This window comes from Rhinatrema bivittatum, chromosome 6 (genome assembly GCF_901001135.1).
Source record: "Rhinatrema bivittatum chromosome 6, aRhiBiv1.1, whole genome shotgun sequence".
NCBI classification, from domain to species: domain Eukaryota; kingdom Metazoa; phylum Chordata; class Amphibia; order Gymnophiona; family Rhinatrematidae; genus Rhinatrema; species Rhinatrema bivittatum.
The window spans coordinates 255,831,901-255,846,780 of record NC_042620.1 but is presented as its reverse complement, the minus strand read 5'-3'; the positions used below and the strand labels follow the sequence as shown (position 1 = coordinate 255,846,780).

At 46.7% G+C, this 14,880-nt stretch overlaps 1 protein-coding gene across 1 annotated transcript in view; it reads left to right on the top strand.

Moving 5' to 3' along the window:
• Window positions 1-14,880, top strand: part of LOC115094137 (tryptase-like) — a 72,088-nt gene that overhangs the window by 40,871 nt on the left and 16,337 nt on the right. Inside the window, exon 5 of the mRNA XM_029606879.1 lies at window positions 258-409. Within this exon, the coding sequence (XP_029462739.1) occupies window positions 258-409 (152 nt within the window). The remainder of the gene's footprint in view (window positions 1-257; window positions 410-14,880) is intronic.

Here is a 14,880-nt window from a genome sequence, read left to right as displayed (position 1 = left end):
TCTTGGAAGGGGTGGGGTGGGCTGGGACAGCGCCATTGTTTGCTAGGCACATGCACATGGATGCATGCATGCACCTTTAAAAATCTACCCCTTATTGAGTACTTCCTGGCGACTGAATCTCCTCTTTTCCTTACTCTCCAGGAGGCCCTTTTTGAGGGAAATTCACATTACAAACAAGTCCTGCATGCCAACAGATGCACACATCATGAATAGAAAGAATATTTAGTTTTTATTAATAAATGTGTGTTTTGTAACAGTGGTTTTGCCCGATCTCCAGCACCTGCAGAATGTCTCTATCCTTGGCTCAGCAGCCTGTAACCATTTCTTTCAAAGCAAGTATGTTTCTGGGATCACGTTCATCCAGGAGGACATGCTATGTGGCGAGGACACCAGCAACGGAAACTGCAAGGTAAACTGGAGCCACTACTGATCAATGTCTGCCTATCCCACAAATCCATTTTTTCACTTCATAATTGACTTTTTTTTTACATTATGTGAATTTAATCCTTCTTGCTGTTCTCCCTGGAACTAGCCTTGGGAACAGCCGTCTCGGGGAAAACATATGGCAGGTGGCATCACATGTACACACACACACTTTCACATAATGATTCTTTTGCAACCTCATTTCTCATTCCTCTTCCGGGTTTGCTGGGTGGGCAGTGAGTGAAAGATAGCATGTCAGTATAAAAAAACAAAGCAAAACCTGATACTTGGTTTATGGTACAAGGGTGCCATCTTGTGATCAGTTTACAGACTGCAGTTATACATTATTGAGGAAATAATACAGAGATAAGGGTCAATGAACAAGTTGAAGGAGATACATTTTAATTGGACTAACTTAATAAATCTATGTCTAGCTTTCGAGATTTATCGTCTCTTCATCAGGTCATTGAAGAAACAATGCAGTTATACTGGGTTTAAATAGTGCAGCAGCATTTAGGTCTTGGGCATTCAGCAATTACAGCTCAGTAAAGGGAAAGTGGGGGTGGGGAGAGAATGTCAGAGGTGATGAGACAGTAAAACTTTCCAGCTAAAAGAGCCAATAATCTGATAATTGGTAAGAAAGTCAATGTCCCTATTGCATCCTTCTGTGTTTGTTTCAAAGTGTTTGATAATCCTAATTTCAAATGCCTTCCATTCTTGTGTACTTCTAAAGTTCCCTTTGAGTACCCTGGATGTCATTCTGATTTTCTCTTTAATATTTTATATCTATGAAGTTTGATCCTTGTCCTTATTTTTGGCCTTGTTTCACTGCTGTAGCATTCTTCATGTGTTTTGCATTGGATCATGCACACAACATTCACAGAGAAGCATTAATGTAAACCATTATTCGAATACCTTTCCAATGTGGGTAGCTGTAGATCCTATGAAATGTGCTGGCCCAACTTGCACCCTGGAATCTTACTGGGTTTTGTGCCATTTTCTTCTATTTGTGTTTCTGTTTAAAAGGCTAGAATTGGGGAAGTAGAGAATATTTCTTTCAGTAATTCATCCTCCAGCTGTAGTGGTTGTAGGTCTTTTCCTTAGGTTTTCTAGTTCTGGATTGTGTGTTGCGACAAGTGGTAGTCACTCCATGGTTTTCCTTTCCTTGTATTGTGGTAGGTTTATCATGGGTGTTTAAAGATGCAATTTTCTTGAAAATAATTGAGGGGGGAAAGCCCTTTTGCTTAGAGAATTCAGTTAGAGCTTTGAGGTGTTTATTCCTGTCCTTTGGGTCAGAACAATGTGTAGCTTGGCTACACAGCTAAACTACACATCGGATTTAGGTTATGGACAAAGAAAAAATATATAGAAGAGAGGTACAATCAACTTTCAAATAATTCATATTATTTTATTTATGTATTTATTTACATAATCTTATATACCACTGAGTCCCAAAAAATGGTCCAACATGGTTTACAACAATACATTCATAAATCATATTAAAACCATAGACAAAGCACAAATAATCAATAAATCATATCATAAACATAACAAAATTATTTGAAAGCGCCAGTAAAATAAAAAGTCTTCAATTTCTTTCTAAAAGATTTCAAATCTCGTTCTAAGCATATCTAAACTGGAAGTGTATTCCATAGCACAGATACAATAAACGAAAAATATTATGTGTTGTTTGTAGCCTACATTCCTGCACAGAGGGGATCATCAGCAAATTCTCAGATTCAGATCTCAGTTGCCTTGCTGGTGTTGCATGTGCTGGCCGTGGCAAGCCCGTTGCCAGGCCCTCTTACCCTCTTCTGCCTGTTCCACCATCTGGCTCCACTTCCCTCGCGGCAGTGGGCCGCCGCCTCCAACCTCAAGCCGTCCCAGGCGCTTCTGTCTCCACAGCGGACCTCCCTGCGTGCTCCGCGGAGAAGTGCCGCCATCGTACGCGTGCATCTCTGTTCCTTTTGAAGGAGCCGCGGCGGGAATCCATCCTGCGGCCCTAGATGATGACTTCACTGGGCTCCGGTATATAAGGCCGGGCCCAGCTCCTGTTAGTCACTTTTGCAACAGGTCGCCAAGTTGGACGTGTACTTCGCTGCCTCCCCTGGTGATGTCCTCATGTTCCTGGTTCCTGTTCCTTCCGTGTTCCTGATCCTGGTTTCGTCTTCTCCTGGTTCTTGTGCTTCGTTTTACTCTACTAGATTTACGGATTGATCTTCTCCTGATCCTGATCTCTGCTTTGCCTGACCACGCCATTGATCTTCTCCTGGACCCGACCTCTGCTTTGCCTAACCACGCCATTTATCATCTCTTGGACCCAACCTCACTACTGATCATCTCCTAGTCATGACCTCTGCCTTGCCTTGCCACTGCTCCTTGCTTGCCACCTGTCCTGACTTCAGCCTGTTCTATGACGCCTCTACAGTCTCAACCCTGGACTTGGCCTTTCAGGCTTCAGCCTGCTTTTACCCGGGTGCTCCTTTTCTGACTCTTGTTCCTTTTGGCGCCCAGGTCTCCGGGACTCCGCCTTGTCCAGTACAGACTCTCCATTTCCACCATTGCTGGTTCCTGGCTGACTTCCTTATCATCTCCCAGAAGACCTCGGATGGAGGCCCACCTATCTCCAGCTGGCCCAGGTACCCAAGGGCTCAACCTGCGGGGAACGAGGGCTGGTATTGGTGAAGCTCCAGTCAGCCTCCATCAGTCAGCCAGCTCTGCCTACCAACGGTGGGGACCCGAAGGGCCTCCCCTACGGGTAGCATCAACCCCACCTCGGCCCAAGGGTCCACCTTCGCAACAGATTGCAAATGCCATGGATTCGGCGGAGCCGTGTACCCTCCAGGCCATCCTGGGCCTGGTTTCTAAAGTACAAGAACAGCAACGATTCCTCGAGGCATTGGCCTCCTCCATCAAGCGTCTGCACGCCTGGCTTGATGCCCAATCCAGTCACTCAGTTCCAGCACTAGTTTCCGCCAACCAACAGCCATCTCCCTCCACCTCCAGGGCCTTGCTGGCCCTACCAGCTCTGCCTCATTTCAATGGTGACTCCAAGCTCTGCAGAGGGTTTATCAACCAATGCTATATGCCTGAAGACACTCTTCTTTGAAGGCCTGAACGCCCAGTTAAAAGATGAACTGGTGGCTCGAGAAATGCCTGAGACCTTGGAGGACCTGAAGAAGTTGGCTACAAGGACTGATCAACGGCTTCGTGATAAGGTTCAAGAGGTCAAGAGCCCCAGAAGACCTATCCAGGGAGAAACTCGAGTCAAGCCTGTATCTAAGCCTGTACCGTCTGCCCCTGTTGCTGGTGAAGAAGAACCAATGCAATTAGGCTGCAGTCATTTGACTTCTAAAGAGAGAAGAATGCGAAAGAGGCTGGGACTACGCACGTATTGTGGACAAGCTGGTCATGCTGTACAAACTTGCCCTATATGTCCGGAAAACTAGAAGACCTAAGTCCTGTGGGAGGACTCTTCTTAGGTCTAACTGTACCCTCTCTTCCTGTCTCCTTAAACTGCGGACCTCTAGAATATCAGACCCTCGCCCTAGTGGACTCTGGGGCAGGAGGAAATTTCATTCTGAAATGTCTAGTGGAATATTTGCGGATCCCCACCATTACCATGACGTTGCCGCTGCTCTTGTCTTCAATTCATGGAGAGCCCTTACCGGGCGAAGTAACCCTGCTTACTGAACCAGTGAGCTTACGTACTGGTGCTCTTCATACAGAGACTATTTCCTTCTTTGTGCTAGAGAAGGTCATGCACCCCTTAGTACTTGGGTTACCGTGGCTGCAGAAGCATATGCCACAATTCAACTGGACCACTCTGGAGCTTTCACGATGGGGTCCAGATTGCCATGGCAAGTGCCTAATGGAAGTGTCTCCAATACCCTGCATACTGACTACCCCGAAGTTGCCTGGTTTGCCACCTCAATATGCATCCTTCCAAGATGTATTTTCCAAAGAAGCCGCTGATGTATTGCCTCCACACAGATCATACGACTGTGCCATCAATTTGAAGCCTAACACTGAACCATCCAAAGGAAGGGTTTACCCCTCTCCGTAGTGGAAAATAAAGTGATGTCAGAGTACATCCAGGAGAATCTGCAGAAAGGCTTCCTAAGACCCTCCAAGTCTCCTGCTGGCGCAGGCTTCTTCTTCATGGGGAAGAAGGTCGGAACTTTACGTCCCTGTATTGATTACAGAGGTCTAAACAAGATCACTGTAAAAGACCACTATCCCTTACCACTCATCTCAGAGCTATTCGATAGACTACAGGGAGCCAAGATATTCTCCAAGCTCGATTTCAAAGGAGCCTATAATCTTTTTTGTATTCGCTCTGGCGATGAATGGAAGACAACTTTTAACACCTGGGATGGACACTTTGAATATCTGGTGATGCCTTTTGGTCTGTGCAACACCCCGGCTGTCTTCCAAAACATGATGAATGACATTCTGCGTGACTTACTCTATCAATGTGTCATTGTGTACTTAGACGACATCTTGATATTTTCCCAGGACCTGAATACCCATATGGAAGATATCAAAAGAGTGCTGCAGAGACTGCGTGAGAACCGTTTGTATGCCAAGTTGTCTAAATGCGAAGTCCACAAAGAATCTGTGCCCTTCTTAGGGTATATTGTTTCTAACAAAGGCTTCCAGATGGATCCTCAAAAGCTTGAGAGCATTTAAAAATGGACACAACCCACTGGTCTAAAAGCTCTTAGATGATTTCTGGGATTTACCAACTACTACAGAACCTTCATCAAGAACTACTCTTCACTAACGGTTCCGTTAACAGCAATGACTAAGAAAGGTGCCAATGTAACCAATTGGTCTATGGAAGCTGTGACAGCATTTCAGAAACTAAAGGATGCCTTCACCAGCAAGCCATGTCTCCACCATCCAGATCCTGCACGTCCCTTCATTGTGGAGGTCGATGCCTCAGATATAGGTGTAGGGGCTGTGCTAAGTTAGGCCAGTGATTCTAAAATCCTGCATCCATGTTCCTTCTTCTCCAGACGCTTCTCGCCATCGGAGAAGAACTACGGCATTGTAGATAAAGAACTACTGGCGATAAAGATGGCGTTTGAAGAGTGGTGCCCCTGGCTTGAAGGTGCACAACATCAGATCACAGTTTTTACTGATCATAAGAATCTGGAGTACCTCCATCACGCTCAGCGCCCTAACCATAGTCAGGCGAGATGGTCTCTGTTTTTCAACAGATTTGACTTTGTACTGAAATACCGCCCTGGAGATAAAAATGTCAGAGCAGATGCCCTCTCTTGCTCATTTCTCCCGGAGGACATACCTGATGAACCTCAGCATATCATCGACCCGAAGAGAGTTATTCTATCAGCTACTCATCCGGTGCCCTCGGGCAAGACCATCATACCCAGCAACCGAAGGAAAAAACTGTTAGCATGGGCTCACGACTCCAAGTTGGCTGGACATCCTGGACAAAGAAGAACTCTGGCTAAGCTACAGAAATACTACTGGTGACCGTCAAAAAAGGAAGATGCTGCTGCGTATGTAGCTTCCTGCTCTAATTGTGCCAGACAGAAACCTCCACCTGGACGTCCTTGGGGCCTGCTTCAATCCTTGCCAATACCAGATGAGCCCTGGACTCACATAGCCACAGACTTTGTGGTGGACTTACTGCTCTCTGGAGGTAACAATACCATCTGGGTTACAGTGGATCGTTTCTCGAAGATGGCTCACTTCGTGGTTCTTCCTGGCTTGCCCTCTGCTATGGAACTTGCAAAATTATTCATCAGCCACATTTTTTGCCTGCACGGCATGCCTAAACTCATTGTCTCTGACAGAGGAGCCCAATTCAAAGCTAAATTCTGGAAGGCATTGTGCAAGAAGTTTGATATCCCTCTAGACTTCACTTTGGCTTACCATCCTCAGTCGAATGGCCAAATTGAGAGGATGAATCGGACTCTCAGCAGTTCCTCCATGCCTATGTCTGTTCACGTCAGAATGACTGGTCTGAACTGTTACCCTGGGCCAAGTTCGCCATCAACTCTTATTCAGCAACATCTACTGGATCCACACTGCTTGAAGTGGGCTATGGACGACTACCCTTACTACCTTTACCACTTCCATTTTCAGTGTCGTCTCCGGCAGCTCAATCTACTGCCAAAGATATTCAGCAATTATGGAGAGAGACTAAAGAGAAGCTCCATAAGGCTGGACAACGAGCTAAAAAGGGCTATGACGCTCACCACTGTAAGGCTCCTGACAAGAGATGTGAATCAGTACCAGACTCGTTTTCGATATCGGGTTCGGGTAAAAACCGTGGGAAATCTTCGTTCCCGCGGTTTTTACCCGTTTTAATCGGCTGTGTCGTGCTGAAAAAAAAAACATCCCGACCCTTTAAATTTAATTCTTTCTAATCCCTTACCCTCCCGACCCCCCCCCCCCCAGACTTTTTTAAAGTACCTGGTGGTCCAGCGGGGGGCCCGGGAACAATCTCCCGCTCTCAGGCCGTCGGCTGCCAGTAAACAAAATGGCGCTGATGGCCCTTTGCCCTTAGCATGTGACAGGGTATCCGTGCCATTGGCCGGCTCCGTCACATGGTAGGAGTAATGGACGGCCAGCGCCATCTTTAAAAATGGCACGGGCCATCCAGTGCTCCTACCATGTGACAGAGGCCGGCCAATGGCACCGATAGCCCCTGTCACATGGTAAGGGCAAAGGGCCATCGGCGCCATTTTGATTAGTGGCAGCCGACGACCCGAGAGCGGGAGATTGCTCCCGGGACCCCCGCTGGACCACCATGTACTTTAAAAATTTGGGGGAGGGTCGGAAGGGTGGGGGATTAGAAAGAATTAAATTTAAAGTGTCGGGGTGGGTTTGGGGGTTATTTTTAAGTGCCCTTTCTTCCCGCCCCCCCCAAACGATAAGAGAACCCAACAAACAATTCCGTGGGGTTTTCCTATTGGGTTTGGGGGCCCCCCGAATTCTGACGAGTTTGAAAATATCTTCCGATATTTTCAATTGTCAGAAAAATGATTCACATCCCTACTCCTGACTTCAAGCCTGGTGACAAGGTCTGGCTGTCTACAAAACACTTAAGACTTAAGTTAACATCAGCTCGCTTTGCTCCACGCTATGTCAGACCCTTCCCCATCCTCACTTACAGTCTGAAACTTCCTCCAGCAATGAAGATTCGTAATGCGTTTCACATCTCACTACTGAAACCGCTCTTTCTCAACAAATTCTCCACCAGGACACCTGATCCTACTCCTATGTATGCAGAAGAAGACATCGAATACAAAGTAGATGCTATTCTTGACGTAAGAAAGAGAGGCAGAGTTTGGGAATTCCTCCTGTAATGGGAGGGTTAAGGACATGAAGAAAACTCTTGGGAACCTATGGCTAATATCATGGACAAGGAGATGCTGAATCAATTTCACCGATCGCATCCTCGTAAACCAAGACCAGGTAGGGGATCTGGAGGAGGCCCTTTGAAGGGGGGTACTGTTGCGTCCTTCGGACTCAGACGGCTTCATCCTTTGTGCCTCACCTTTCTTCATGCTTTCTCCACTAGCCTTGGGAAGATGGCTACTGCCACGTCTACAAGCCGCATTCTCCGGGGGCCCCAGAACGGCTATAGCAAGGCATTCTGCCATGTTTCTCCTGAGGGCCTCCTAGGGTGCACGCGTGCATGCCACCCACATCTTTATTCCAGCTATAGTGTGAACCTCGGGGCGTCTCCTTCGAGTGACGTCACGCCATCCGGGTATTTAGCCTGCCCTTGTTTGCTAGCTCGTTGAGTTAGCAAGGATTGGATTGCCTCCAGTCTGAGCTACTCTGCCGCTTCCCTGCTGCCACTGGAAGCTCTCTCTACCCTTCGGGGTATTCTACTAACTTGGGTACCTGCTCCTCAGGGGCCCTATGCTTTATTCCAGGTGCCTATCCGGGAAACCAGGTACTCACTCCTCGAGGGCCTGCACTCTCTATCTTGGTGCCTGAATCCATCCAGTTCTGCCTGCTGAGATCATCACATATACAGCTACAGCTTAGTGAGTACTCTAACCTTGTCAGTCTGTCTCACCTACAGCTCCATACTGAGAACTGCATCGGAGCTCCCTACACCACCATTGTGAGACAGGTCTCCTCTGCCGAGGATCCCTGGACTGTCTGTATTGGATCGACTCACTACTGCCACCTCTGGTGGTAACTTCAAGCTGTACAATAAAAGGCAATCTTCTGTGTTTGTGCGTCCTGAGTCTAGCCCAGTACTGCAGTTCCTCATGGGGCTCCTCCCCGTGGGAGTAGTCATCACTGCAGTACCCAAGAATCCACTCAAACACCTCAAAACCATAACAGCGTCCTACTGTTCCAGCCTTGTTCCAGCATCCTCTTGTTCCAGCGTCCTACTGTTCCAGCGTTCTACTGTTCCAGCATCTGTCTGTCCTGTCTCCCCAAGTAGTACCTTCGGACTGATTCTCTGGTACTGACGTCTGCCTGCTCCATTGACCATTCTGCTTGCTGCCTGGATCTTGACCTGCCTTTGTGACCTCGTCTGACCTCTGGAGCCTGACCCCTGCTTTGTTGACTACTCTCGGACTGATTCCTGGTATCTGATCCTGCTTTGGCTGACACTCCTTGGACTGATCCTCGGAACCTGACCCTGGCTGCCATTGACCACGTCTCGTGATTCTGGTGTTGTCCCTTGCCTTGTCTTTGCCTACGCTTTACTGGCGTTCCCTGATTCTCCAGGCCTACAGCCTAGTGACCGACCACGCTCCCTTGCTGCTTGTGGGCACACCTCTCTACTACCTCTCTGGGAGACCCTGCGAGGCCCAAGTCCGAAGGACCCAGGTCCCTATGGGCTCCACCCGGGGGGACCGCGGGCTTCCAGTAGTGAAGCTCTTCCTAGCCTCTGCCTCCTCCTGTGCTCCGCCCCCTGGGGGCAGGTGCTTCCTGGTCCCTACCAGGGAACCGTTCTACATTGCTCCAGGACAAGGGTCCACCTCCAACCGCAGCACAGAGTAAAGAAGTTTCTTTACATTCAACACCAGATAATTTGCAGTAAGCCAAATTTTTACTTCTTTCTTATAATGTTCAAAAAAAGATAGTTGGAAATGCAGCCTCTACACATGGAAGATATAACTGAATATCATCAGCGTAGAAAAAATAAAGTACACCAGCTAATTCCTGCAAGATAACACATAAGGGACTCACAAAAATATTCAAAATAATGGATGAAAGTGCCAATCCTTGGGGTATGCCAGAGACAATATTTCTCCAGCTAGAGCAATTCCCTTTATGCTGAACTTGATACTGCCCATTGGTTAGGAATGACTCAAACCAAAGAAGCACAGTGCTTCCGATACCTGTTTGTTGTAAACGACACAACAGTTGTTTATGGGCTATGGTATCAAAGGCTGCACTGATGTCCAATTTCATTAGAACTCCTGAATCACCCTGATCTAATTCACAATAAAGACTATCAGTCAAGGAGGGTAACAAGGTCTCTGTTCCATGGTTCTTGCGAAATTCATATTGCTGTGTATCTAACACAGCAGGCTCTTTCAGCAATTGGAATATTTCATCTTTGGGAATGCGCATTTCTTATATATTTATATTTTGCTTTTTCTTCAGTATTCCATAGTTCACAGAGTCTGGTTTCTCTGGCTTTCCATTACAGTTTTGCCTGCATGTTTCTGTTTCTACTTTGTAGTCCCTTATTCTGTATTAGGTAAGGGTTTGTCTGTGATGAGCATGTGTGACAAAGGTGTAGTAGTTTGACTAGCATATAGTTTCTCTGTATTGATTTGTAGCAGTCTGGCTTGTTCTGTTCGCCCAGTAGATGGTGTATTAGTGTTCTAGGGCCTGGTTGTGGGAGAGAGAGGGAGTGTGTAAGAGCATTGGCATGTATATGAGAGGAGGCGTGTGTGAGAATGAATGTGTTAGTATGTGTGTGTGTGAATGAGAGAAATCTCCTACCTCCACCAATCTATGATAATATCAGGGTGAGTGGAAATCAAAAGGTCCCAGGTATGGAGAGCAGGAGATATTTTTATTTTTTATGTAAACTATTTTAAGAATTTTGTCAAATTTTACAGGTCAAAATGACATTCAGAAAATATTGGATACAAAAAGAAAGCAATATTCATAAAAGGTAATTTATTAAATAGAAATTTTTTATCCACTTAAGACCACATTTCGGGGACCTTTTTCAATTGGAAGGAAAAATGAAAATAAGAAAAAAACAGCACTATAATTAGTAATACAACACAATGGAAATATTACATTAGGGAAGAACAGGTAGGGGTCTTTAACGGTTTTGAAGAAACCCTTCCAATGGCCAGGATAAAAAAAAATATATATATTTATTAACACTAATGTTTTGAATACACTTACAGGGAAATTGTGAAAGAAATGGTGCACCTATGTCAATCACATGTTGCTTTTTAGCCAAGAAAGCTTTCTGTCTCAGTTGGGTCGCTTTGGTGCATCAGGAAATAATGCTATTTGTTGGTCTAGAAAGCTCTTATTATGAGCATAAAAAAAACCTTTTCAGAGTCCATCTATGATCAAGTTCCATGGTAAATACTACAAGCAAAGTAGTAGTACCATGTAGTTCTATCTAAGACTCTTGCAACAAAGTTAGATTTTCTAATACATTACAATGTAAATCAGGGATTACTCCCTCTCTAAAAGGTAGATAAGAGGCCTTAGGAGGAACAGAATCCTGAGGCACTTTAAGAACCTCAACATTTAGGGGTAGATTTTAAAAAAGAGCGCGATCGCGTACTTTTGTTCGCGCAGCAGGCACAAACAAAAGTACGCTGGATTTTATAACATATGCGCATAGCCGCGCGTATCTTATAAAATCCTGGATCGGCGCGCACAAGGCTGCCGATTTTGGGCAGCCTGCGCGCGCCGAGCCACGCAGCCTGCCTCCGTCCCTCCGAGGCCGCTCCAAAATCGGAGCGGCCTCGGAGGGAACTTTCTTTCGCCCTCCCCTCACCTTCCCCTCCCTTCCCCTACCTAACCCACCCCCCCAGCCGTATCTAAACCCCCCCTTACCTTTGTCCCTCGTTTTACGCCTGCTAGAAGCAGACGTAAATCTACGCGCGCTAGCGGACTGCTGGCGCGCCGTCTTCCGACCCGGGGGCTGGTCCGGAGGCCTCGACCACGCCCCCGGGCTGGCGCCACGCCCCCGGTCCCGCCCCCGAAATGCCGCATCATTTGGCCCCGCCCTGACACGCCCCCTTTAAAAAAAACCCGGGACTTACGCGCATCCCGGGGCTCTGCGCACACCGGCGGCCTATGCAAAATAGGCGCGCCGGCGCGCGAGGGCCCTGCTCGCGTAAATCCAGGCGGATTTACGCGAGCAGGGTATTTAAAATCCGCCCGTTAATGTCCTAAGCAATTCAATTGGGGAAACACTTATGGCCTTAGAAAATTAAGTATTCTCAAATTTAAAGCGTCATTCTTTAAACTGCAATGTGCTGTTATCGCTGCGGTACAATTTAAATCAGGGGAAGGGGAGGAGTGTGGGCGGCGTTATGGCCCAGCAGCGCTGCGGGCGATAATGTTTTCCATATAAATTGCCGGTGCTACCATGGGAAATAACACCTATTCCTGTGCGCTATGGGGCGAAAGTGTGCGGCCTGGCTGCAACCGCCGTGGGAGAAAACGTACAGCTGCGATGCGGCCGGCTGCATACTTTCACCCTCCCACCCCTTTTATTCCCTCGGGCCATCATTGTGCTATATTTATAGCAGAATGATGCATCCCGGGGTTAATTTCCTAGAATTATTCTCAAGTGCCTCCAATCTACGTTGTATAAGTTCCTGACCTTTAATCAAAGCTAGATCACATTTCCCAAGAGACTCGTGCTGTTTTTCTAAAGAAGAAATACGTTCAATGTTGTTCTTAATCACTTGATCATGTCCAGCTATCTAATTTTGAACAACTGAACTAACATTCGGGCCAATACAGTGAAATCGCGGGAGAGCGGGCCAGCGCCTGCTCTCCCGGCGCGCGCACAGGCCACTCTGTGCGTACGATACAGTATTTAAATTTATTTAAATTAGGCCCGGCGTCCCTAGTGCCTCTTTTTTGATAGGAGCGGCGGCTGTCAGCGGGTTTGACAGCCGACGCTCAATTTTGCCGGCGTTGCTTCTCAAGCCCGCTGACAGCCACGGGTTCGGAAATCGGACGCCGGCAAAATTGAGCGTCCAGTTGTCGACCTGCGAGCCTTGGGTCTATTTCAAATTTTTTTTTCAATTTTTTTACTTTTTTTTTTTTTTTTTTTAACTTTCGAGACCTCCGACTTAGTATTGCCATGATATTAAGTCGGAGGGTGCACAGAAAAGCAGTTTCACTGCTTTTCTGTGCACTTTCCTGGTGCCCGGAGAAATTAGCGCCTACCTTTGGGTAGGCGCTAATTTCTGAAAGTAAAATGTGCGGCTTGGCTGCACATTTTACCTTCTATATCGTGCGGGAATACCTAATAGGGCCATTAACATACATTTGCATGTTGTGGGCGCTATTAGGTTCGGGGGGGTTGGACGCGCGTTTTGGACGCGCTATTACCCCTTACTGAATAAGGGGTAAAGCTAGCGCGTCCAATCGCGGGTTAACAGTGCGCGCCGTTGGAGCGCACTGTACTGTATCGGCCTGATAGTTCGATTTAGACACCAGAGACTGTTCTAACCCCTTAATGGCAAATCAGAGTGTTTCCAGTGTAATCTGTGCAGGTCTCTCCAGAATTGTAACTACGGACGCAGTTTCTAAAGTTGGAATCACCAGGGTCTCATTAGCATTCCTGACAAGTTCATGAGATTTCATCAAAGCAGGTCCCCCAGTACTGGAAGAGAGCGCTGAACACCATGAGGTTATAGAGGAGCCTCCATTGAACTTGCTGAACCCCCAGAATTAAAAAAAAAGGTGGTATGCGAGAGTCAGGGTTTAGGGAGATAGAATTCCCAGAAGAAGCAGCATGAAAATCCATGCCAAGCTGAGTAGGCCCTAAAGGGGTACAGTGCTCCTAGGTTTCATATATCCTTCAATAGTTGGTTGGGACAAAGAGGATTAGTGGGGGAAAGTGAACAATTCCCTTCCTCTTCTTTCTCATTCAACCTGAAGGAATTTTACAAAGAAGCAGAGACAGACTTACTTCAGAAGGCTACAATATGAAAAACTGGGAGCGCAGAGGAAAGTCTCACAAAGTTAAGATTTCAACTATGTTCTCTCCCCCCTAGCTTGATAGTACCCTGTTATAGAGTCCATCAAGCTAGGGCAAGAGAACATAGTAGAAATCTCAACTTTGTGAGACTTTCCTCACTCCAAATGATGTCAAATCTTCACCGAGGTGTTCTGTGCTGTTCGTATTTCTCACTCTGCAGGTAAAACTGGCCCCTGAACCCTAAATCACCACCATCTCACCATGAGCTATTAGCTGGCCCTCCTATAGAGATATAAAAATAGTTGAGTATTATGAAGGCCAGAAGGGAGAGAGAACAGTCAAAAAGGGCAGGAGGGTCAGCACTCAGGAAGGGGATCACAGGAGGGAAGGCAAGAGGGACAGAGCCAGAGAAGGAGCTGCAAGGAGGAAAGACAGGAAATGACAGCAGATAAAGATCAAGAGTCCTTAAAACCTGCCCAGCAGTAATTTCATGTGCATTTACCCAAAGTAGATCAAATTCCCACATGAAACCTAACTCCCAATCCTACTGTGTCCTTTAGAGAGGCAACTGCTGCTTCTTTCAGGTTTCCCCATGCCATCCAGGAAGCACAATGCAGCCATATTACTGCTGCCCCAGGCTGCCACCATCACAGGGTGAAGGCTAACCAGTCCCCCCATTACCTATTCTCTTGCCACCAGGGAGGGTCCGGAGGTGGAGGGAAGCATGGCAAGAGGGAAGGCACTTGGGAAAGCTATGGTAAATGTGGGGAGTAGCACTCAGAAGGAGCTATAAGGCGTGGGAGGGCAGGAAGGAGAGCACACATTATACCAGACACCGTTCCTTATTTAAGATTAAGTTTTATACATAACACATGGTTCTGGAGTGCATATTATTGTTATGTTAATCAGTTTTCCATAGGGCATTTAATTGCCTGTAAAAATGAAAGAGATGCATGATGTGGGGGTTCTGAAAAGATTTTGGAGGTTGAAAAGGGGTCCACGCTGCCCAAACGTTGGGAACTCCTGGAATAGAAAATCTTCCTGCATTCACATAATCCTCACAAATGTTCCATGCTGCTGTCTTACATCTAATCTTTTCATCTGCATGAGCCCAATCATTTTGTCTAACTATACATGAAATATGTGCTATCAAAAAAGCCATTTTTATAAACAGTTTGTAACCCTTGGTTAGATCTAAGCTTGCGGTTAAGTTACTGAAGACCAGGGAACCTGCACATCAGTAGCCTTAATAATCATTGACAATACGTCGTCCCAAAATGGAAACATGACCAATGTTCCCT